At 39.2% G+C, this 23,065-nt stretch overlaps 2 protein-coding genes and 1 pseudogene across 2 annotated transcripts; all 3 read left to right on the top strand.

The window, feature by feature from the left end:
- The first annotated feature begins 1,500 nt into the window (after positions 1–1,500).
- LOC109909401 (olfactory receptor 11A1-like) lies at positions 1,501–3,799 on the top strand. Its single transcript, XM_020508454.2, has one exon. The coding sequence runs from the start codon at positions 1,501–1,503 to the stop codon at positions 2,431–2,433; it is 933 nt and encodes a 310-aa protein (XP_020364043.2). The 3' UTR covers positions 2,434–3,799.
- An 11,129-nt stretch (positions 3,800–14,928) lies between these two features.
- Positions 14,929–16,067, top strand: LOC109909402 (olfactory receptor 52K2-like). Its single transcript, XM_020508455.2, has one exon. The coding sequence runs from the start codon at positions 14,929–14,931 to the stop codon at positions 15,946–15,948; it is 1,020 nt and encodes a 339-aa protein (XP_020364044.1). The 3' UTR covers positions 15,949–16,067.
- A 3,468-nt stretch (positions 16,068–19,535) lies between these two features.
- LOC109909526 (olfactory receptor 2A12-like) lies at positions 19,536–22,945 on the top strand (annotated as a pseudogene).
- Positions 22,946–23,065: the final 120 nt, after the last annotated feature.

Here is a 23,065-nt window from a genome sequence, read left to right on the forward strand (position 1 = left end):
AGCAGCATAAAAGGGGGGGGGGGGGGTTCAATACAAATAGTCTGGTTAGCGATATGATTAGATGTCCAGGAGTCTTATGACTTGGGGGTAGAAGCAGTTAAAAATGATTTTGGACCTAGACTTGGCGCTCCGGTATCGTTTGTCGTGCGGTACCAGAGAGAACAGTCTATGACTAAGGTGGCTGGAGTCTTTGGCAATTTTTAGGACCTTCCTCTGACACAGCGTGGTTTAGAGGTCCTGGATAACAGGAAGCTTGGCCCCAGTGATGTAATGGGCTGTACGCAGTACCCTCTGTTGCGCCTTGCGGTCAGAGGCCGAGCAGTTGCCATACCAGGCGGTGATGCAACCGGTCAGGATGCTCTCGATGGTGCAGCTGTAGAACCTTTTGAGGATCTGAGGACCCATGCCAAATCTTTTCAGTCTCCTGAGGGGGAATAGGCATTGTCGTGCCCTCTTCACGAGTGTCTTGGTGTGTTTGGACCTTGTTTGTTTGTTTCTGATGTGGACACCACGAACTTGAAGCTCTCAACCTGCTCCACTTTAGACACATCTATGGGTGAATGCTCGGCCCTCCTTTTCCTGTAGTCCACGATCATACATTGTTTTAACAGCATCATAGGCCACTAACAAAGCCTACCAGTACACATGTCCCTCTTACCATGTGTACTGTAACAGTATTGCTTCCATCCCCTGCCTTGCCCCAACCTGGGCTACAACTTGGGACCCTCTGACCACATCAAGAACCGTCACCCATGAAGCATCGTTACCTGTCAATCCACAAAAGCCACGGCCCTTGCAGAGCAAGGGAAACAACTACTTCTAGGTCTCAGAAAGAGTGACATCACCGATTGAACAAAAGATAGCACTGCCAACAAGCTAGCCATTTCACATCAGTTGTACATGCCTTGTGTAATCTACTTTTCTCTATGAGTTACTGTAGTTTGTATAGATTTTAAGAAAGGCTTTGCACCTCCTCCCTAGAGGGCCTGTGTTACAACATGGTGTCTGTTTTTCTCTGGACGGTTTCCTTGACTCTGAGAATATCTCATTTTCCCCAGGTATTGGTGTACACTTGCCTATCACACCATGGCAGGTGATTTTTTTTATATATATATAAGTATAGGAATTGTTTGAGGAGTTTAAGCAGTTCATCATGGATTAGAAATGGTCTGTCAAAATGTTGGATTTAGCATACTTTACAGGTAATCAATGAATTATTTTCCATTTCATTTTGATATAAGTAACATGAGTGCCGTATACAAAGTATAATATTGTTTGTTTTAGGCAATTAATTATTTTATCAGAAGAATCTAAAACTGTCTGTATTGGTGAGTATAGATGTGAGCAAATGTATCTCTGAATGAACAAGTCAATGAATTATCCATTTAGGTTGTTTAATGTTTATGATTTCATGATTTTAATATATATTTAAGCTACAGTAGGAGGATTTGCTCCTCTTCTTCAAACATTGACAGCACATCTTTACCATCTACCAGGACCATGGAAAACTCTACTCACTACGAGGTCTTCAGGCTTGCTGCATACGGTGATATCGGACAATTGAAATATTTCTACTTTGCTGTAGTGACTGTTTTATATTTTGTCATCATTCTTGCCAATACTTTACTTATTGGAGTTATCTGCATTGAAAGAAGCCTTCATGAACCCATGTATATGTTTCTATGTGCTTTGTTTGTTAATCAGTTGTATGGGAGCACTGGTTTGTTTCCTGCTCTCATGTTTTACTTGCTGTCTGACACACATGATATTTCCCTTCTTTATTGTTATCTCCAGATTTATGTGTTGTACACATATGCTCTAACAGAATTTTGTAATTTAGCAGTTATGTCCTATGACAGGTACATCTCTATTTGTTATCCTCTACAGTATAACAATATAATGACACCTAAAACCATTTGTGGCTTAATTTTACTGTCCTGGGTGTATTCTTTTTTCCTCAATGCCATCATTATCTCCCTGAGTTTGCGACTGCAATTTTGTGGTAACATTCTAGACAGAGTGTATTGTGACAACTACTCAGTCGTCAAGCTTGCCTGTTCAAATACTATGCTGAATAACATATGGGGTCTTGTTGTCACTGTGCTTTATATTTCTTGTACTATATGTCCTACCATATACTCATATGTAAGAATTCTACAGATATGTTTAAAGTCTTCTAAAGAGACGAAACAGAAAGCATTTAACACCTGTATGCCACATATAGCCTCTTTGCTGAACTTCTTATTTGGCTGTTTATTTGTGGTTCTACAAGGCAGATATGAAACTGCAGATCTTCCACCTATACTTCGCACTATTTTATTAGTTTATTTTCTGATATGTCCACCACTTTTCAATCCTTTAATGTATGGCGTTAGGATGGTTAATATCAGGCAGGCTTGTAAAAAGGTACTACGACTTTACCCTAAAACATAAACAGATGATTTTTGTAATATTGAATTGTGTTTTGTTACTTATAGTTGCTATCATTGACTGTGCAAATATGTATAATTTTGCCATAATTTCTATGTAGACCAATGATTCTTGTAAAGCATCAAGTTTATAATGTATTGTAACTGAGAATGATTTGTGTCATATTAGCTAGTTAACTGCATAACTACAGAGCATCAAGGGGCGCTGCCCTCCCTACCTTCAGGTTGTGCTCAAACAGATGCTAACAGGGATCTTTGGGACGACCCTACACCCCAACCAGCTCTGCCACCTCTGTTCTCTTGGCCCACCGTTACATTTCTGCAATGTATATGTAACATGTCCTCATGTTATTCTAGCAGTGATGGCTTATGACAGGTATGTCTCCATTTGTAAGCTATTTCAATATCAGAACATTGGTATATTTTATTATTATTATTCCCATAACTCTTTTCAAATGTTTATCACTTCAAGGCTCCCTTGTGCCGGAAACAATCTGTTTTTTTGTGATGACTAAGCAGTTGTTAAACTCTCCTGTTTTGAAAGTGAGCTGAGCAGCCTGTCTGGTACTGTATATCTACCATATCAAGTCTAGTGGTTTTACGTTTTGTGTTAGTTGTGCTCTCATATGTCAAAATAGTAAAGTCTCAAAGGAGTCACGAACGAAGACTTTTAATGTGTGTACCCCCCACTAGAACATATTCATCAACTTCTCTGCAAACCATCCTTTTTTCTGTTGTTTACAGGCACAGAGGTTGATGTATTAATATCAGTACAGTTCATTCTTTTCCCACCACTGGTGGGATGTACCACTGGTACATCCTATCATATATGGTATTAGGACCAAGAAGATCAGGACATGTGTTACAAAAATTATAAGAAGAATATTTCCGAACTCTTGATTTTCCTCATCGAAAATCTGAACCTAAACTGGTACCAATTATGACTTTAGATATTACAGCGGCAGGGCAGGGTTGATGGTTTGAATCCCAGGTCTGACAGGATCATCTGCTAGAACTGAATGTTTATACATTTGTTTTTATCATCAACCTAATCTCTTCTCTTTTGTATTGCATTCTATTTCTGTGAATTCTTCTGCATTTCGTTAAATGTATTTTACTGTTGTCAAGTCAAATCAGTGATGCTGCTGTGTGTTCTTCTAGCATGTCAATGGACATGTATGTGTGTTTCAGTGGGGTTGGGGACAAAGTAAAATGATGTAATAAATTCTGTTTCAACAAATGGGCAATAAAGTATTCTTCTAGAAGTGACAGTTCTAGCAGATCCTTTTGATATTTAGATGAAATTTGAATTAGCAAGTGAAATACACATAATTTCCTGTAAAATAAAAGGGATGAATCCATTTTCTTGATCAAAACAGTTGTTTATTCATTTAGTCATGCTACACTGAATAAAACATTGCATTATTTATTGTAAATTAAAATGCTTCAAATGCATTTTTGAAAGAGATTCATGTACAATGAGGAAGATCAGCCCAATATGGGCTGCATGGCGTCTAAGATCACTGGAAGCGCCATACTCCATTTTGAAGTAGTCCATTTCCTTCTTCTACTTCTACAAGTTTTTTAACAGGTATGAAGCCAAGTTTGGCTATTTATTGCCACCTGCAGTTATGGAGTGTTTGCTCATGAATTTAATGCATTAGCTAATCCCTCCTGGTGACCTGTATGGAATTATGAGATCCTTCCTTAACCCATATGAAGTCCCACCCAGTTACTACACGTTTGGCCACTTGAGTCCTATATCTATCTCTACGCTTGCAAACTTTTTAGACTGGGCACTGAGCTAAAGGAATGACCCATCTGGCATTTGCCGTAATTACCTGGCCAGTCTGTTTCTGCTTAATTCTTAAATATATGTTCACTCCACAGGAGGTTGGTGGCACCTTAATTGGGGAGAAAGGGCTTGAGCGGCATACAGTTGAAGTAGGAAGTTTACATACACTTAGGATGGAGTCATTAAAACTAGCTTTTCAACCAATCCACAACTTTATTGTTAACAAACTATAGTTTGGGCAAGTTGGTTAGGACTTGCCAAAAACAAATCTACTTTGTGCATGACACAAGTAATTTTTCCAACAATTGTTTACAGACAGATTATTTCGCTGTATCACAATTCCTGTGGGTTTCTGTGGGTCAAAAGTTCTGTGGGTCAAAATTCCTGTGGGTCAAAAGTTTAGCTACACTAAGTTGACTGTGCCTTTAAACAACTTGGAAAATTCCCGATAATTATGTCATGGTTTTAGAAGCTTCCGATAGGCTAATTGACATAATGAGTCAATTGGATGTGCACCTGTGGATGTATTTCAAGGCCTACCTTCAACCTCAGCACCTCCTTGCTTGACATCATGGGAAAATCAAAAGAAATCATTCAAAAAATTGTAGACCTCCACAAGTCTGGTTCATCCTTGGGAGCAATTTCCAAACGCCTTATTAAGGTACCACATTCATCTGTACAAACAATAGTACGCAAGTATAAACAGAAATGTATGCAAATGTATAAAATAAAAAACAGATAACTTATTTACATAATTATTCAGACACTTTGCTATGAGACTCAAATTGAGCTCAGGTGCATCCTGTTTCCATTTGAGAAATTCCTACAACTTGATTGGAGTCCACCTGCGCTAAATTCAATTGATTGGACATGATTTGGAAAGGCATACACCTGTCTACATAAGGTCCCACATTTGACAGTGCATGTCAGAGCAGAAACCAAGCCATGAGGTCGAAGGAATTGTCCGTAGAGCTCTGAGACAGCATTGTGTCGAGGCACAGATCTGGGGAAGGGTACCAAAACATTTCTGCAGCTTTGAAGGTCCTCAAGAACACAGTGGCCTCCCAACATTCTTAAATGGAAGAAGTTTGGAACCACCGATACTCTTCCAGGGCATTGGTCAGGGAGGTGACTATGACAGAGCTCCAGAGTTCCTCTGTGGAGATGGGAGAACCTTCCAGAAGGACAACCATATCTGCAGCACTCAACAAGCACTCTTATGGCTAAAGGTTCCGCTAGCAGCACCCCAACATTCTGCTGAAAAAGGCAGCACGCCAAATTCAAATATTTTTGGGGGGAAATATGTAACTTTCACACATTAACAAGTGCAATACACCAAATGAAAGAAACGTATTTTTAATCTACACATCGTGTCCGATTTCTAAAAGGCTTTACAGCGAAAGCACAACATATGATTATGTTAGGTCAGAGCCAAGTCACAAATACACACACAGCCATTTTTCCAGACAAAGAAAGGAGTCACAAAAAGAAATATAGATACAATTAATCACTAACCTTTGATGATCTTCATCAGATGACACTCATAGGACATCATGTTACACAATACATGTATGTTGTAACGAAATTCGTCTTCCTCTGACGAGGAGTATGACAGATCGGACCAATGTGCAGCGTGGTAAGTGTTCGTCATTTTTAATGAAAAGACACTGCACACAAAAATACAAAATAACAAAGTGAAAGACAGAAACAAAAAACAAAACAGTTCTGTCTGGTGAAGGCACAGAGACAGAAAACAATCACCCACAACTAAAATCGGGAAAACAGATTCTCAAACAGAACGACACCTGCCTCTGATTGAGAACCATACCAGGCCAAACACATAAACATAACAGACTACCCATCCCAACACACGCCCTGACCAAACTAACACAAAGACATAATAAAGGAGCTAAGGTCAGAACGTGACATATGTTTTGTTCAATAAAGTGCATATTTATATCCAAAAATCTCAGTTTACATTGGCGCGTAACGTTCAGTAATGTTTTGCTTCCAAAACATCCTGTGATTTTGCAGAGAGCCACATCAATTTACAAAAATACTCATAATAAACATTGATAAAACATACAAGTGTTATTCACAGAATTAAAGATAGATTTCTCCTTAATGCAACCGCTGTGTCAGATTTCAAAAAAACTTTATGGAAAAAGCACACCATGCGATAATCTGAGTACGGCGCTCAGAGACCAAACCAGCCAAAGAAATATCTGCCATGTTGTGGAGTCAACATTAGTCAGAAATAGCATTATAAATATTCACTTACCTTTGATGATCTTCATCAGAATGCACTCCCAGGAATCTCAGTTCCACAATAAATGTTTGATTTGTTCGATAAAGTTCATCATTTATGTCCAAATTCCTCTTTGTTGTTAGCGCGTTCAGCCCAGTAGTCCATCTTCATGAAGCGCGAGATCAAGGTCCAGACGAAAAGTCCAAAAGTTCCATTACAGTCCGTAGAAACATGTCAAACGATGTATAGAATAAATCTTTAGGATGTTTTTAACATACATCTTCAATAATGTTCCAACCGAAGAATTCCTTTGGCTTCAGAAATGCAATGGAACGCGAGCTACCTCTCACGTGAACGAGCATCACGAGCTTGTGGCACTCTGCCAGACCACTGACTCAGAGCCCTTATGAGCCCCTTCTTTACAGTAGTAGCCTCAAACAACGTTCTAAAGACTGTTGCCATCTAGTGGAAGCCTTAGGAAGTGCAATTTGACCCCATAGACACTGTTTATTCAATAGGCCAAGCGTTGAAAAACTACAAACCACAGATTTCCCACTTCCTGGTAGGATTTTTCTCAGGTTTTCGCCTGCCATATGAGTTCTGTTATACTCACATTCAAACAGTTTTAGAAACTTCAGAGTGTTTTCTATCCATATCTACTAATAACATAAATATATTAGCAACTGGGACTGAGTAGCAGGCAGTTTACTCTGGGCACGCTTTCATCCAAACGTGAAAATGCTGCCCCCTATCCCGAACAGGTTTTAAGAACAAATTAGTTTTTACAATGACGGCCTACCAAAAGGCAAAAGGCCTCCTGCGGGGATGGGGACTGGGATTAATTTTTGTAATTTATTAAGTAAAAATATAGGACAAAACATACGTCACGACAAGAGAGACAACACTACATAAAGAGAGACCTAAGACAACAACATAGCATGGCAGCAACACCTGACAACACAGCATGGTAGCAAAACAACATGGCAGCAGCACAAAACATGTCACAAACATTATTTGGCACAGACAACAGCACACACGGCAAGAAGGTAGAGACAACAATACATCACGCAGAGCAGCCACAACTGTGAGTAAGAGTGTCTATGATTGAATTTTTGAATGAAGAGATTTGAGGTTGTTTGTAGCTCTTCCAGTCGCTAGCTGCAGCGACCCAGGGATGTGTGGGATTAGGGGACCTTTAACAGAATGTGACTGGCAGAACGGGTGTTGTATGTGGAGGATGAGGGCTGCAGTAGATATCTCAGACAAGGGGAGTGCTGCCTAGGAGGGTTTTATAAATAAGCACCAACCAGTGGGTCTTGCGAAGAGTATACAGAGATGACTAGTTTACAGAGGATAAAAGAGTGCAGTGATGCGTCCTATAAAGAGCATTGGTGGCAAATATGATGGCCAGAATGGTAAAGAAAGTTGTGCCAAGCTTGTAGCATCATACCCAAGAAGACTTGAGGCTGTAATCGCTGCTAAAGGTGCTTCAACAAAGTACTGAGAGAAGGGTCTGAATAGTTGTGTAAATGTAATACTGTATATATAACTAGCAACTCATAAGCAGGCCATGTCGTATTTGTTTAATTGTCGATGTATAATCATATTTCATTACAGTGTAACGGTTAGCTTTGTTTACAGAAGGATGAAAGAACACAATATGTCTGTCAGGGAATGCTATTCTGATATGTCAGCAGAGCAATGGGCCATTTGTAGATGGTGCAGGTATCATTGCCAGAATGATCCAGCATTGTTGCATTGCTCTGCAAAAATACCCTGTTCCCCTACTCTGTTCCTCTGTTCCCCTGCACCTCTGTGTCTAGTCCACATTGATACAAATCATAAATTGATAAGGTATTAAGACGTATAATGTCTCCATCAAATCTAGACAATATTCAATGATGTATGAAATTGGAGTTGTTCATCATCAACTGGTAATACATAAATAATGAAGCAGGTTAATAGGTTAAACATTTCACTTTTAATTCCAATTCCAATTAATCTTTCTGTGCTGTATTGACGTATCCTGAAAATTACATCTGATGCTTTAGATTGAAGTGTCATATCTCAGTGATTGCTTTCATATCCACCAATAAGAAGCTATTTTCTTTACTTCAGAGTGCGAGCTGATCAAGTGGTCGAAAATGTAGTTATTGTCAGATGTTCACTGTCCGAGGAACAGGCCGCAGAAGCTTTATTGCTGGCAAGTGTCCATAACCAGAGGTAATTAAACTGTTCTGTGTTCTTTTTCTCTCTTCCTCTCTGCCTGTCTTGATGTACATTGAACCTGTCTCACATGCACAGTTTGGAGGAAGAAGGATACCTTGACCTGTCGAATTTTATCCACCTCTTCTGTGTGGGATATTTGTCCCTACCTCGTCTGTGGGCAGATCTGCAACATTTCATATAGAGTTGGAATAATCACCCTTTAAATAAAGAGGCGCACATGACACCTCACCAGCTGTGGCATATCAGAATTCTCCAAACACCTGAGCACATTTTTATTTTGCCTTAGCACTACACAGCTGATTAAAATGATCAAGTCATCATCAAGCATCATAAAGTACTCTTTGGACACTTAGTGTGGACACCAGGTGAGACAATACACACAATAACAGTCTCTCTCCTTCACTTCATCCCTCACCCCCTTCTCCCTAATTCCTCTAGGTTATATCAGCTGTGTCGGTGAACCCCTCCCGCATCTAAACTGGTTGACACAGAGGGCACAGCATGATCATAGGTGAGAGGCCAGGTCAACAGGAAGTATTATTAAAGAGATGCTTTACATTGAAATACAGGTAGAGATGTAGTAGTTCCAGAGTTAATGATCCACGGTCAGTTTTGCATTTCACCTCCTGATGATTATGATGACTGACTGTGTTAGAATAAAAAAACAAGGCTTAATCATACTCTCTCTCTCTATCCATCTGTCTCGTCTGCAGGTATGTTTTGATGTGAGAGAGATAGCCAGTCCTGTCATGGCCACCTCACCCGCTCTTAAGATAACCTTCGGGCTACCTGGGGGCCCAAGGCTGGTTAGGAGACACCGCTAGAGACACTGTAATTGTGGTGAACTGAGAGAGTACTAGGGTAGCACTTTAATTCATTAATCATATGCTGTCTGCCTCTGTTCTTACCTATTTCCCTTTCTGTCTTCTACACCTCTCTCCCCATCTCATCTTTCTTCCTCATTTTATAATCCACACCATATGTGCATTGAAGTACAGATTGAATTTGTATTTATAATATTACAATTATGATAATTATAATGCATGTATTGTGTATTTATAGCACCAGGAAATGAACTTCTTTCAATAAAGTGTTTCACATTCTCCACTGGTTGAAATTAAGTATCTCATTGAAATACTATCCTGTGTCCTCAGATTAATGCAGATGAAGGTAGTTAGATATGCATCTTCTTTCTGTTTATATTAATTACAAATCACCCTTTACTTAAATCATGTTTCAAGTCTATTGCGTAGTTACAATGTGTAATCATTTATGTCCCAGGAGCAGGAGTGGTAAACACTGTTGAAGTGTATACTTGTAATATATACATGCAGACACCGCATCATTCAAAGAATGGAGTTTGAAATACCTGGTATTGTATATGACGGAAAAATAATGTCTCAGAGATTCATACCTGAACCACACCTTTATTTGTCAAGGAAGAGTATGTGATCAGTGAATATATTCACTGTACAGGCTACAATGTGGGGCTCTCATGCGTGGTAATAACTACAGTACATGCATATAGGACTTGCATCCTTGACACAAAGGTATTATATCCTATTCAATCCATAGGCTTCATTAATGCCATTCAGACTTGAAGTTGATACAATAACTATGATAGCTAAGGTTCATAGATTGGTATGAATATTAGTTTGGAACCTAACGTTTTGGGGTGCATACACAGATCGGCTACTTACTGTAGCTAGCTACACATCCATAGGCATGCAGTTATGTGTATCCTCCACTACACAATAAGCAAGTAAATAGTTAGCTAACGTTAGCTATGTTACATCAGATGCATTGCACGGTGTCAGGATTTGGCCAGGATTGTTCAGGTTTTGGTCACTAGATGCCCCCATTGTGCTTTTTTGACCCTTTTGTTTTTCCCTTGTTCTAGTTATTAGTGGCACCTGTGCCTCATTTCCCTTGAATGTATTTAAACCCTTCGTGTTCCTCAGTTCTTTGCTCTGTGTTTGTATGTTAGCACCCAGCCATGCTGTGAACATTTGTTTCTCTAGTTGGATTTTCTTGAGGTACTCTGGTTTTGTTCTTTTTTATTTATTATTCTTTTGAGGTTTGTTTTTTCCCTGCTGTTCTTACCACTTTGTGGATTTTCCTTGTGTCTTGGAGGATATACATTTTTTTCTCTTGGAATTACATTTGACGTTGTGGGTTTATATTTTTGCCTGAAGATCTTTTCCTTTTTTCTTTATTAAATCACCGTCTCTAGTACTGCTGTGTCTGCCTCATCTTCTGGGTTCTGCCGACTATTAGTGGCTCAGTTCACTAAGTGACTGTTTCTCACACCGGAGACCCGAGTTCGTAACGGGGTCCTGACACATGGCAAGGCAAACTTACACAATTGCATATTCAATTTGCAGTAAATTATTTAGCTAGCTAGATTCTTACATCCACTGTTTTCCAAGACAGCCAGGTTTGCCAGTTCTCAGGCAGTTTTTCTCTTTTCTCAGTAGTCCCTAAAATATTAAACAACAAGAATTACAATGTCATACTGTACTCATGTCATAACACCAGCTAGCTAGCTGGCTAATGTTAGCTAGTCAGTTAACTTCATAAATCACATTTATGACAAAAATATATGCACAATAATTTGTCTCTACATAAACTAACATATTCCTCTCAATTGTACATTTTTAGCTTGACTCGTTATGACGTTATAAATACTTACATCTGCTTCCCCTGTAATGTTCTGTCAGCCATCTTCATTGAAGAAAGCCACCAAGGACGGGTGGCTTGCGTCAAATTTGTCATTGGAACTACTCGATATGATTGGTCATATAAAAACCTTGGGACCCAAATGCATAATGAGTGCTCTAACTCCCCCTTGTGGTGGTCTTGAGCAATGAAGCCGTGACGCTTGGTACCTCTAAGTCCCGCAATGTAAGCTCACAACTTTTAAAGGAGGAACCACTGTATATACAGTACATACACATACACTACATGACCAAAGGCATGTGGACACCTGCTCGAACATCTCATTCCAAAACCATGGGCATTAATAGGGAGTTGGTCCCTCCTTTGCTGCTATAACAACCCGTCTTTGTGCCAGCTATCTGACAGATGGCCAGATACCGTTTTTGAAATAAGGAATCTTGTTTGTCCAGGGTCACTGTGAGATGTGTGACCAAAATAATCCAGGAACGGTCATTATGTATTTATAAGACGCATTGGACAATGTATTCAATCCATCCTGTAAAAATGATGAAAAACAGTTGTGTGCCATTTGGGACAACTTCTGTCTTCTCTTCTGGGACGATAGGCCCTGAAAGTGTACTGCAGGCCTAGGGAAGCCCAGAGTGATATTAAAGGTCCTCACATTTACCTGAGCAGGAAAGCTCCGGGCCTAGGTTTTAGACCATAACTATAAATCAAGGTCCGGAGTTATTCTGTTTTCCCTGATTAGTGTAGACTACCAGGCTATAGGGTCCCAACACATATTGTTTTAACAGGATCAGAGGCTACTAACACAGGTTCAATAAAATAACATTAAAAGATGTCTTCTTCTGATGTGCTGCATTATCCTACCAAACTTCTCTCTTTATTTAAGAATGTCCCTCTGACCATGTGCCACAGTGTTGGACCCTCTGAACACATCAACAATCGTCACCCATGAAGCATTGTTCCCACGAAAGACATAGCCCTTGCAAAGCAAGGGGAACAACCACTTCTTGTTCTCAGAGAGGGTAACGTCTCTGATTGAACGCTAGTGTGCAACGCCAACTAGCTAGCCATGAATTACTGTATTTTAAAAAAATGTAAGAACTGTTTTGAACATTTACATTTAAGTAATTTAGCAGAAGCTCCTATCCAGAGTGAGCAATTAAGGTTAAGGGCCTTGCTGAAGGGCACATCAACAGATTTTTCACCTAATTGGCTTGGGGATTTAAACCAGCAACTTTTCCATTACTGGCCCAAAGCTCTAAATCACTAGGCTACCGGCCCCATGGAGGGCCTGTGTTACAAAATGGTATCTGTTTTTTTCTATATGTTTCCTTGACCGAGAATATCAAATTTGCCCCAGGTATTGGGGACTATTTGCAAATGACACAGAGTCAGGCACTTTTTTTTTCATCCCACAAGTATAAGAATCAAGTGAGGAGCTGAGTTTCAGGAGTTCATCATGGATTAGAAATGGTCAGTCTAAACGTTACATCAATTTTATCAATATATTTAGCATTTTAATGCAATAAATAATAAGTGTAGGATACAAAGTATAATATTGTTTGATTTACGTTATAAATTATGTTATCCGGAGAATGAAAAGCCATCTATATTGGCGAGTACAGCAATGGTAAAATTTATCACGGTTACATGAACAGGTCAAGGTTATCAATTTAGGTCGTCTGGTCTTTGGAATTTCATTGTTTTAACTTATATTGAAGTTACAGTACTATAGAGGATTTGCTCCTCTTCTTCAAACATTGACAGCACATCTTTACCAACTCCCAGGACCATGGAAAACTCTACTCACTACGAGGTCTTTAGGCTTGCTGCATACGGTGATATCGGACAATTGAAATATTTCTACTTTGCTGTAGTGACTGTAATATATTTTGTCATCATTCTTGCCAATGCTTTACTTATTGGAGTTATCTGCATTGAAAGAAGCCTTCATGAACCCATGTATCTGTTTCTATGTGCTTTGTTTGTTAATCAGTTGTATGGGAGCACTGTGGTTTGTTTCCTGCTCCAAAATAAAATAAATTCATAAAAAATCCTACAATGTGATTTTCTGGATTTTTTCCCCTCATTTTGTCTGTCATAGTTGAAGTGTACCTATGATGAAAATTCCAGGCCTCTCTCATATTTTTAAGTGGGAGAACTTGCACAATTGGTGGCTGACTAAATACTTTTTTGCCCCACTGTATGTCTAAACTTTGTCTCTTAACCTGTTGTAACGTTCGTCGTCCTCGTCTGAGGAGTATGAAGGATCGGAGGACAAATGCACAGCGTGGTACGTGTTCATGATGAATTTATTAAACACAGAACACTAAAACAAAAATAACAAAGAGTATGACACGAAACGAAACAGTCCTGTCTGGTGACATACACATAAACAAAGACAGAAAACAATCACCCACGAAACACAGGTGGGAAAAGGGTACCTAAGTATGATTCTCAATCAGAGACAACTAACGACACCTGCCTCTGATTGAGAACCATATCAGGCCAAACGCAAAACACAACATAGAAAAACGAACATAGACAACCCACCCCAACTCACGCCCTGACCAACCTAAAGCAAAGACATAACAAAAGAACTAAGGTCAGAACGTGACACCTGTTTCTCATGGTCATCTCCATTGAAACAAGTCTACATGTTTTTGTTCCACTTGGCTGTAATTGAAAGTTATTCAGTCTGTCCAAAGATCATGATACCTCCTCGTGGGAATCCAAGATATCTCGCTTGGCTGTTTAATCCAATCTCTTTCAGTAGAGTCTATTCATATCTGATTCTAACAGTGATGGCCTGTGACCTGTTTGACTCTATTTGTAAGCCCTTGCAGTACCACACCATCATGACCCCTAATAAAGTCAAACTGTTGTTGGCGGTGGTATATATCGTCCAAATTCATAGAAGCAAGGACTGACCATCCATGATATCAAAATCATATTTTTAACCATGTTTTGAGGCTATACAGTGTTTGTTTTCAGTTATATTGTTTATAAACAATGGAGTGAAACAAGCTTATATTTTGGGTTCTTATGGGGTAAGACAGTTGACTAAGCCCATGAGGTATTCATAAGTTATATTTTTCAAGAATCAATGGGTGTATATGATTCTTTTAAAAGTTTGAAAATGTAAGATTGCCCATTTAAGTGAACCAAAATAATTGGAATACAGTCAAACAAACACAAACACCTCCCTGATCTCAAACGAAGTGATACAAATACATCCTTAATTAATGCCATTGGGTGACATCTCTCTAAGACATTGCTTTAATTTGGAAAATACTAAAAATACTCATGTCAATTATGATATGGTGAAGGTATAAAAAAGGCTCAAATGTATCACGCCAGCCAACATCTTACTTGGAAGACTGTTCATTGTAGAATTCATTCACACCAACTCTAGTGTATTAACCTGATGGTAACTATTTTGACATTTGCACATTTTCTAAACGTTTATTTTATTACTGCATTATATTATATGTATAATGATGTCTGATAACTTGATTATAATTGTCTTTTCCTCAGGAAATATGAACCAAACTGTCTTGCATAGCACCGTATTTTTCACTGCGTATGGACCTCCAGGCCCACTCAACTACGCAGCTTTTTTCTTAACATTTTTGCTTTTCTTCATTACAATATTTGCCAACATCAGTCTCATGCTTGTCATCTACTTAGAATCACACTTACACAAGCCCATGTACATATTTCTGTTCAACTTGGCGGTGAATGGACTGATTGGGTGTTTATCCGTCTGTCCGAAGATCATGGACAATCTTGTTCATGACATAAAGGACATCTCTCACAAAGGTTGTTTATTGCAGGTGTTTTTCAGCAGTGTATATGCAACGTGTGCTTATGTTATTCTAGCAGTGATGGCATATGACAGGTATGTCTCCATTTGTAAGCCATTGCAATATCATAGCATTATGACCCCTTCTAAAGTGAAGATGTTGGTAGCATTGGTATATTTTATTCCCATAACTATGCTTGCTTTTCAAATATTTATCACTTCTAGGCTCCCTGTGTGCAGCTACAATATCAACAAGCTTTTTTGTGATAACTTAGCAGTTGTTAAACTCTCCTGTGTTGAAAGTGCACTGAGTAACCTGTATGGTATATGTGTGATAGCAAGTCTAGTGGTTTTACCTTTTGTGTTAGTTGTGCTCTCATACATCAAAATATTACTTGTTTGCTTGAAAGTCTCAAAGGAGTCACGAACTAAGGCTTTTAATACGTGTACTCCCCACTTGATCACTTTCATCAACTTCTCTACAGCCATCCTTTTTTCTGTTATTTACAACAGGCACAGCACAGTTAGCAAGGAGGTTAATGTATTAATATCAGTACAGTTCATTCTTTTCCCGCCACTCGTACACCCTATCATATATGGTATTAGGACCAAGGAGATCAGAACATGTATTACAAAAATTATAAGAACAAGAATCTTTCTTAACTCTCTTGATTTTCCTCATCTAAAATCTGAACGTAAACTGGTACCAATTATGACTTTAGATGGTACAGCAGCAGGGCAAGGGTTGCCGGTTTGAATCCCAGGTATCACAAGAACTTATGACAGAATGTGAGCCGCCAGAACTGAATGTTTTTATCATCAATCTAATCGCTTGTTTCTCCTTTGTATTGCATTTTTTGTGTGAATTATTATGCATTTTGTTAAGCCTATTTTACTGTAGGAAAGTCAAATAAGGGATGGTGCTGTGTCGCTGACCCGATGTCCTTCCAATTGAGCATTTCAGTGGGCATGTATGTGTGTTTCAGGGGGGTTGGGGACAGAGAAAAGGGATGTAAGGATGCAATAAGTTCTGTTTCCACAAATGGGCAGTAAAGTATTCTTCCAGATATGACGGATCTAGTAGATCCTTTTGATATTTTGAAGAAATGTGAATTAGAAAGTAAAATAAACAAATAATTTCCTGTAAAAAAAGGAATGTATGCATTTTTTTGATCAAATAGTTTATTAATTTAGTCATCCTAAAATAAATACAACTATTTTTGCATTATTTATTGTTTATATAATTGAAAATAATTCAAATGCATTTTTTAAATAGTTTCATGTAAAATAAGGAAGTTCAGCCCAGTTCCCCACTCAAATACACTTAATCTAAAGACACCTCAGTTTGTGTTACAAACATAGACATCGCGTCAGCGTATCTGTCCCAATATGACGTCTGTGAGAGTATGGGCAGCGCCGTTGAGGCCATCTACATTTTGAAGTTGTCAATTTTCTTCTTCTACTACTTCTATGAGTTGGCAAACAATCTGAAAGGTTGCATAATGCCACTCGGAGAGTGTTGTTTGAACAGGTATAAAGTTGTTGATTTACTGCCACCTGCAGTTTGCCCACAAGTATGATTCATTGGCTGATCCCTCATGATGACCTTCATGGAATGATGTTATCCTTCCTTAACCCATATGAAGACAAACCCAGTTACTACTCTCGTGGCTTTTGGCCACAAGAGTTCTCTATCTCTATGCTTTCAAACATTTTAGACCGGTCACTGAGCTAAAGATTGTCCAACCCATCTGGCATTTGCCCTAACTGCCTGGCCAGTTTGTTTCTGCTTAATTCTTCAAGATATGTGCACACTGTAATTTAAGCACAGGTGTTGTTTCACACCAATATTCCATAATAATGGAAAAAGTTTGTGGGGTGTGTCAGTGTTAACATGGAGAACACCTCTGGTACTAGCGTAGCCTAGTGGTTAGAGTGTTGGACTAGTAACCGAAAGGTTGCAAGTTCGAATCCCCGAGCTGACAAGGTACAAATCTGTCGTTCTGCCCCTGAACAGGCAGTTAACCCACTGTTCCTAGGCTGTCACTGAAAATAAGAATGTGTTCTTAACTGACTTGACTAGTAAAATAAAAGTAAAATAACATTCTAAGTGAACCACAGTGTGATTCTACTTCATCTGAAATAGATTGAATTACTGCCTTTGTGCTGTTACTGGGTCTGAATATGAAGATGATATGGCAAGAGACATGTAAAGGTTAAATACGATGCAAACATTTAATAGTCTTTGAGCAACTGTGAAAGTCCATTGCCATGTGTACAGTCAGTGATTACAGCTATAAGCAAATAGCCACTAAATTCAATGGTAATCATGAAGATTCTGAAGATTCTTTAGGGTACAGATCTAGTAGGTTTTTACAAGCCTGTCTTAGTTTGGCCAGCCTCTCTCCATATATAATAGGATTGAAAATTGGTGGGCATATTATAAAATAGTGAAGCATAGGTGGTACACATGTCTACATGTCACAAAGCTAATTCCCCTGTTTTGGGAAAAGTTCATCATTCAATTCTAATTTAAATAGGCTTGTTTATGATCATTATATTGATTGGGCCTTACTGTGTCACATATGAAGTGCTTAGTATTGTGTATGGACGGATGCTTTGATCAAGGGATTATGCATAGAATTCTAACTTGAAAAATACATTTGGAACTTCGCCATTTTTTGCCTCAATCGTGCAGTTATGTCAATGGGAAAAATGAACATTCAGGCCTATGAGAGAGGAAGGCAGTGTTTTATGGTGGCTTGATGTTTGAGTAAATCTCCCCAAAGACAAACCTGACTTTTTATCAGTCAGAGGATTAGACACAAGATCAATGTTAAAGTTAATGCTTCAACAATAGGTGGAAATGAACTTGAATCAGTAGTAGGCCTAAGTTAACAATTATCCACATAACTGGCATTGTCTTCTTAAGTGAAATATAAGAACAGGATATATACAGTAGGCCTAAAACATCTATTTTCACTTCAGAACAAATTCTTATTTACAATGACGGCCTACACCGGCCAAACCCGGAATATGCTGTGCCAATTGTGCACTTCCCTATGGGACTCCCAATCACAGCCGGTTGTGATACGGCCTGGATTCGAACCAGGGTGTCTGTAGTTGTAACGGCATTCAGAGGTGGAAGAAGTATCGGACCAAAGCGCAGTGTCGTAAGTGTTCATGATGATTTATTCAAAACGAACTGAACACTAAAATACACATCAGACCATTTCACATCAGCTCAATTTGAATGCACATAGTTACCATGAAGAATACTTGAGGCCCATTGTTGTGCCATTCATCCATGCCATCACCTCATGTTTCAGCATGATAATGCACAGCCCCATGTTGTAAGGTTCTGTACAGAATTCCTGGAAGCTGAAAATGTCCCAGTTCATCCATGGCCTGCATACTCACGCAACATGTCACACATTGAACCTGTTTGGGATACTCTGCATCGACGTGTACAACATCGTGTTCCAGTTCTTGCCAATATCCAGAATCGTTATATATCTTGTTCAATGTAGATTACTAATGCATTCATTCTATCAATGTGAGCACTACTTTATTTAGTCTTCTGGGGCAAAACGTTATTAAAGAAGAGAAACTGCATGTATTTAACTGTAGTTGACAGAAAACATGGCCTACCAAATGTCGGAAATTATAAGCAGAAACTTGTCTAAATTATGGGTGAAAGTAGCCAGTAGTAAATAGTAAATACATTATAGTAGGCTCAACTATTATGGTGGATTGAACTGCTCGGGTAGCCTACTTTTTGAAGTGATTTATTTGACAATCTGATGAAAACATCACAAAACACCCATGATATGCCTAACTGAGCCTGGGCAGACTGCAAAAACAACAGTAAACAGGATAAGATGTTTACATGGGTCACGTTCTGACCCTAGTATTTGTGTTATTTGTTTGTTTGGATTGTCAGGACGTGAGTTGGGTGGGCATTCTACGTTTTGTGTTCGGCCTAGTATGGTTCTCAATCAGAGGCAGGTGTCGTTAAGTTGTCTCTGACTGAGAATCATACTTAGGTAGCCTGGGTTTCACTGTTTGTTTGTGGGTGATTGTTTCCGTGGCTGTGCGGTACTGTTTTCGCTTTTCACATTTGTTGTTTTTGTAAATTGAAGTGTTCATTTTTGTCTTCATTAAATACATTATGGACACTTACCACGCTGCATCTTGGTCTGATCCTTGCGACACCTCCTCTTCAGACGAAGAGGAGGAAAACCCTTACAACATGCCACAGTATCACATCTTAGATCCGTATATCCCAGGCATCTTATCTGGGTTTCTCATAACCGGGATACAACAACGATTAATATTGGGATAATGGTGCGCAAGTAAGCATGGTAATTGTTACAGGCTTTGGTTTTTGGGTGTGGATGTGCACTGATTGGAGTCGTCCTTGTTGGCCAGGATGTGTTGCACCTGTCGCCTCGTTAGTTTCACCTGTGCTGGCAGAGCCAATGCTCCTAGTGGTGTGAGAGATGTTGGAAGAGCTAGACCGATGTTTAACTCTCCCTTTAAGCTTGGGGTAAACAATGCCTTTTATCGTGTCTTTTCTGTTTGGTTTGGTCCATGTTAACTTTCACTCCCTAACCTAAAGGTGGTGTGGGTTTTCTTTTAGTTTGTCTTCTCAGGTAAATCTAGTGGGCATCCACAGTGGGTGTATGTTTAGATTGATGTTATTAGGATTCCCATTAGCTAACACCAATGGCGACCCTAGTTTAGACCCTACTCAAGTTTCCTTGGCCAGGACTCAGTAGGTACCCCCGTGGATGCCTCTCAGAACCTATTTCCAAACCCCACCTAGTTTTGTTTTGGTTGTCAGTGACTCATTTATTAGTCCCTTTTTTATGTTGAGTGATGAATTTTGTTTTTTGGAGAATGTAACAAAATTAGGTCTCGTCCGGGACATTTTGTCCCAGGTTTGCTGTAGTTGCTTCAATCACTCGGAAGCAGTGGAAAGTTGCATAAACACTCACAGGGTAATAATAAATAAAAAACATTTTGGAGCATTTGTGGGGAACCCTTTTGGCGACATACTGGATAAATGTGACCGACCGCCTTGATTCAGTTTGAAATTGTGTTTTTTACATTGGATAAAAGCAGAGACAGAGCTACAAAATGGTAGATCATACACTCCATTTGAGGAACAATGGGAAAGTAATTCTGCTTTGAATGTTGATAAACTTGTAACCTCACTTTTGAGGAAATGGTATCTGAATGTTTTGGTACCAGTTGGAGAGCTCTTCTTTGTCTACACCCATTTAGCATCGTTCACACCCTCTTAAGCTTAAGCCCGACCCATCTCTTTAAGGGTTGATTTGAGCGTTCTGTATGAACAACAGCAGTCAATCACCCAAGCTAACTGGCTACTTCCAGACACAAATGAGACAACAGCTCACTGAACATTACTCGCCATAGCAGAGCTGGTTAGGCTTTTTTTTAAACGTTATCCAGAGCGTTGGTGACTGCATCTGCGTTGTCAGATTGTCCGTTTGTAAATTCAGAGAATTTCGCTATGACCGATGAGTAGGGTTGATCCTAGCGTTCTGACCTAACAACGGTAGTCAAGCACCCAAGCTAACTGGCTAACATTGACAAGCTTGTAAGCTACTTCCAGATACAAACGAGAGAACACCCCACTCTGACCATTTTACTCACCCTAGCAGAGCTGGATAGGCTGTTTTCATATTACCCAGAGCGTTTGTGACTGTAACTGTGCTGCTGGCAACAATTTAATTATGCTTTTTTGCCGACATTTACTGACACCGGCCACATTCAATGGGTGTTGAGCATTCATAAATTCAAATAAAAACAAATTGTATTGGTGACATATACATGTTTAGCAGATGTTATTGCGGGTGTAGCAAAATGCTTGTGTTTCTAGCTCCGACAGTGCACTAATATTTCACAGTTTTACAATATATACCCAATATACACAAATCTAAGTAAAGAAATGGAATTAAGAATATATAAATATATGGATGAGCCATGTCAGAGCGGCATAGACTAAGATACACTGGTGGTTGTTGTCCTTGATGATCTTTTTGGCCTTTCCCGTGACATCGGGTGTCCTGGAGGGCAGGTAGTTTGCCCCCCGGGCCATGTAGTTGCCGTACCGGAAGTGATACAGCCCAACAGGATGCTCTCAATTTTGCATCTGTAAAAGTTTGTGAGGGTTTTGGGTGCCCAGCAAAATTTCTTCAGCCTCCTGAGGTTGAAGGGGCACTGTTGCGCCTTCTTCACCACACTGTCTGTGTGGGTGGACCATTTGTTTTAAGTTTGTTTTAACTTGTATTTAAGCTACAGTACCAGGGTTTTGCTGCCACTTTGCTGTCTTTTTCTTGTACTTTATTTCCTACCATATGTAAGAATTGTACAAATATGTTTAAAGTCTTCAAAAGAGACGAAATAGAAAGCATGCAACGCCTGTACGCCACATATAGCCTCTTTGCTGAACTTCTCATTTGGCTGTTTATTTTTGACTCTACAAGGCAGATATGATACTGCACATCTTCCACCTATACTTCGCAATATTTTATTAGTTTATTTTCTGATATGTCCACCACTTTTCAATCCTTTAATGTATGGCGTTAGGATGGTTAAAATCAGGCTTGTAAAAAGGTACTATGTCTTAACCCTAAAACATAACCTGATTGTAAAAAAATGTAATAATGAATAATGTGTTTTGTTACTTATAGTTGCTATAATTGACTATGCAAATAATGTGTCATTGTGGCATAATTTCTCTGTAGCTCAAAGACGCATTACGTTTATCATGTATTGTAACTAAGAATGTTTTGTGTCATATTAGCTAATTAACTGCATAACTACAGAGCATCAAGGGGAGCTGCCCTCCCTAACTTCAGGCAATGCTCAAACAGATGCTGAGTGGGATCTTTGGGAAAACCCTACACCCCAACCCGTTCTGCCACCTCTGGTCTATTGGCCCACCTAACTATGAGGCAGAGATTAAGGTAATCTCTCACGAAGGTTGTATATTGCATTTTTTTTCAATGTATATGTAACGTGTGTTTGCGTTATTCTAGCAGTGATGGCATATGACAGGTATGTCTCAATTTGTAAGCCATTGCAATATCATAGCATTATGACTCCTTCTAAAGTGAAGATGTTGGTACCCTTGGTGTATTTTATTTCCATAACTATGCTTGCTTTCAAATGTTTATCACTTCTAGGCTCCCTGTGTGCACCTACAGCAATAAGCTTTTTTTGTGGTAACTTAGCAGTTGTTAAACTCTCCTGTGTTGAAAGTGCACTGAGCAACCTGTATGGTATTTGTATCATAGCATGTCTAGTGGTTTAACCTTTTGTGTTAAATGTGCTCTCATACATCAACATATTACTTGTTTGCTTGAAAGTCTCAAAGGAGTCACGAACTAAGGCTTTTAATACATATGCTCCCCACTTGATCACTTTCATCAACTTCTCTACAGCCATCCTTTTTTCTGTTATTTACAACAGGCACAGCAAAGTATCCAGAGAGGTTAATGTATTACAGTTTACTGTATTCCATAGCCACGGGGGAAAACACTATGCCCGGGATACAGAAGGCTATAACAGTGCCCTACTTTTGCGAGAGAAAAGCATTTCTCACAAAAATATTAATCTTTATATGAATTCAGATTTTTTTTACAGGGTGCTGCAGCACCCTCAGCACCCATACTTCCTGTAGCTATGTTCTGTTCCTACCACTGTTACACCCTATAATATAGGGATTAGGACCAAGGGGATCAAAAATCTGAACCTAAACTGGTACCAAATATGACTTTAGATGGTATAGCAGCAGGGCCAGTGTTACTGGTTTGAATCCCAGGTCTGTCAAGATGTGAGCT

Source organism: Oncorhynchus kisutch, linkage group LG18 (genome assembly GCF_002021735.2).
Source record: "Oncorhynchus kisutch isolate 150728-3 linkage group LG18, Okis_V2, whole genome shotgun sequence".
Lineage (NCBI taxonomy): Eukaryota > Metazoa > Chordata > Actinopteri > Salmoniformes > Salmonidae > Oncorhynchus > Oncorhynchus kisutch.

What these genes read in the sequence shown, in the direction of transcription:
- LOC109909401 (XM_020508454.2), top strand. Translation starts at nt 1,501, where the DNA reads ATGGAAAACTCTACTCACTACGAGGTCTTCAGGCTTGCTGCATACGGT.
- LOC109909402 (XM_020508455.2), top strand. Translation starts at nt 14,929, where the DNA reads ATGAACCAAACTGTCTTGCATAGCACCGTATTTTTCACTGCGTATGGA.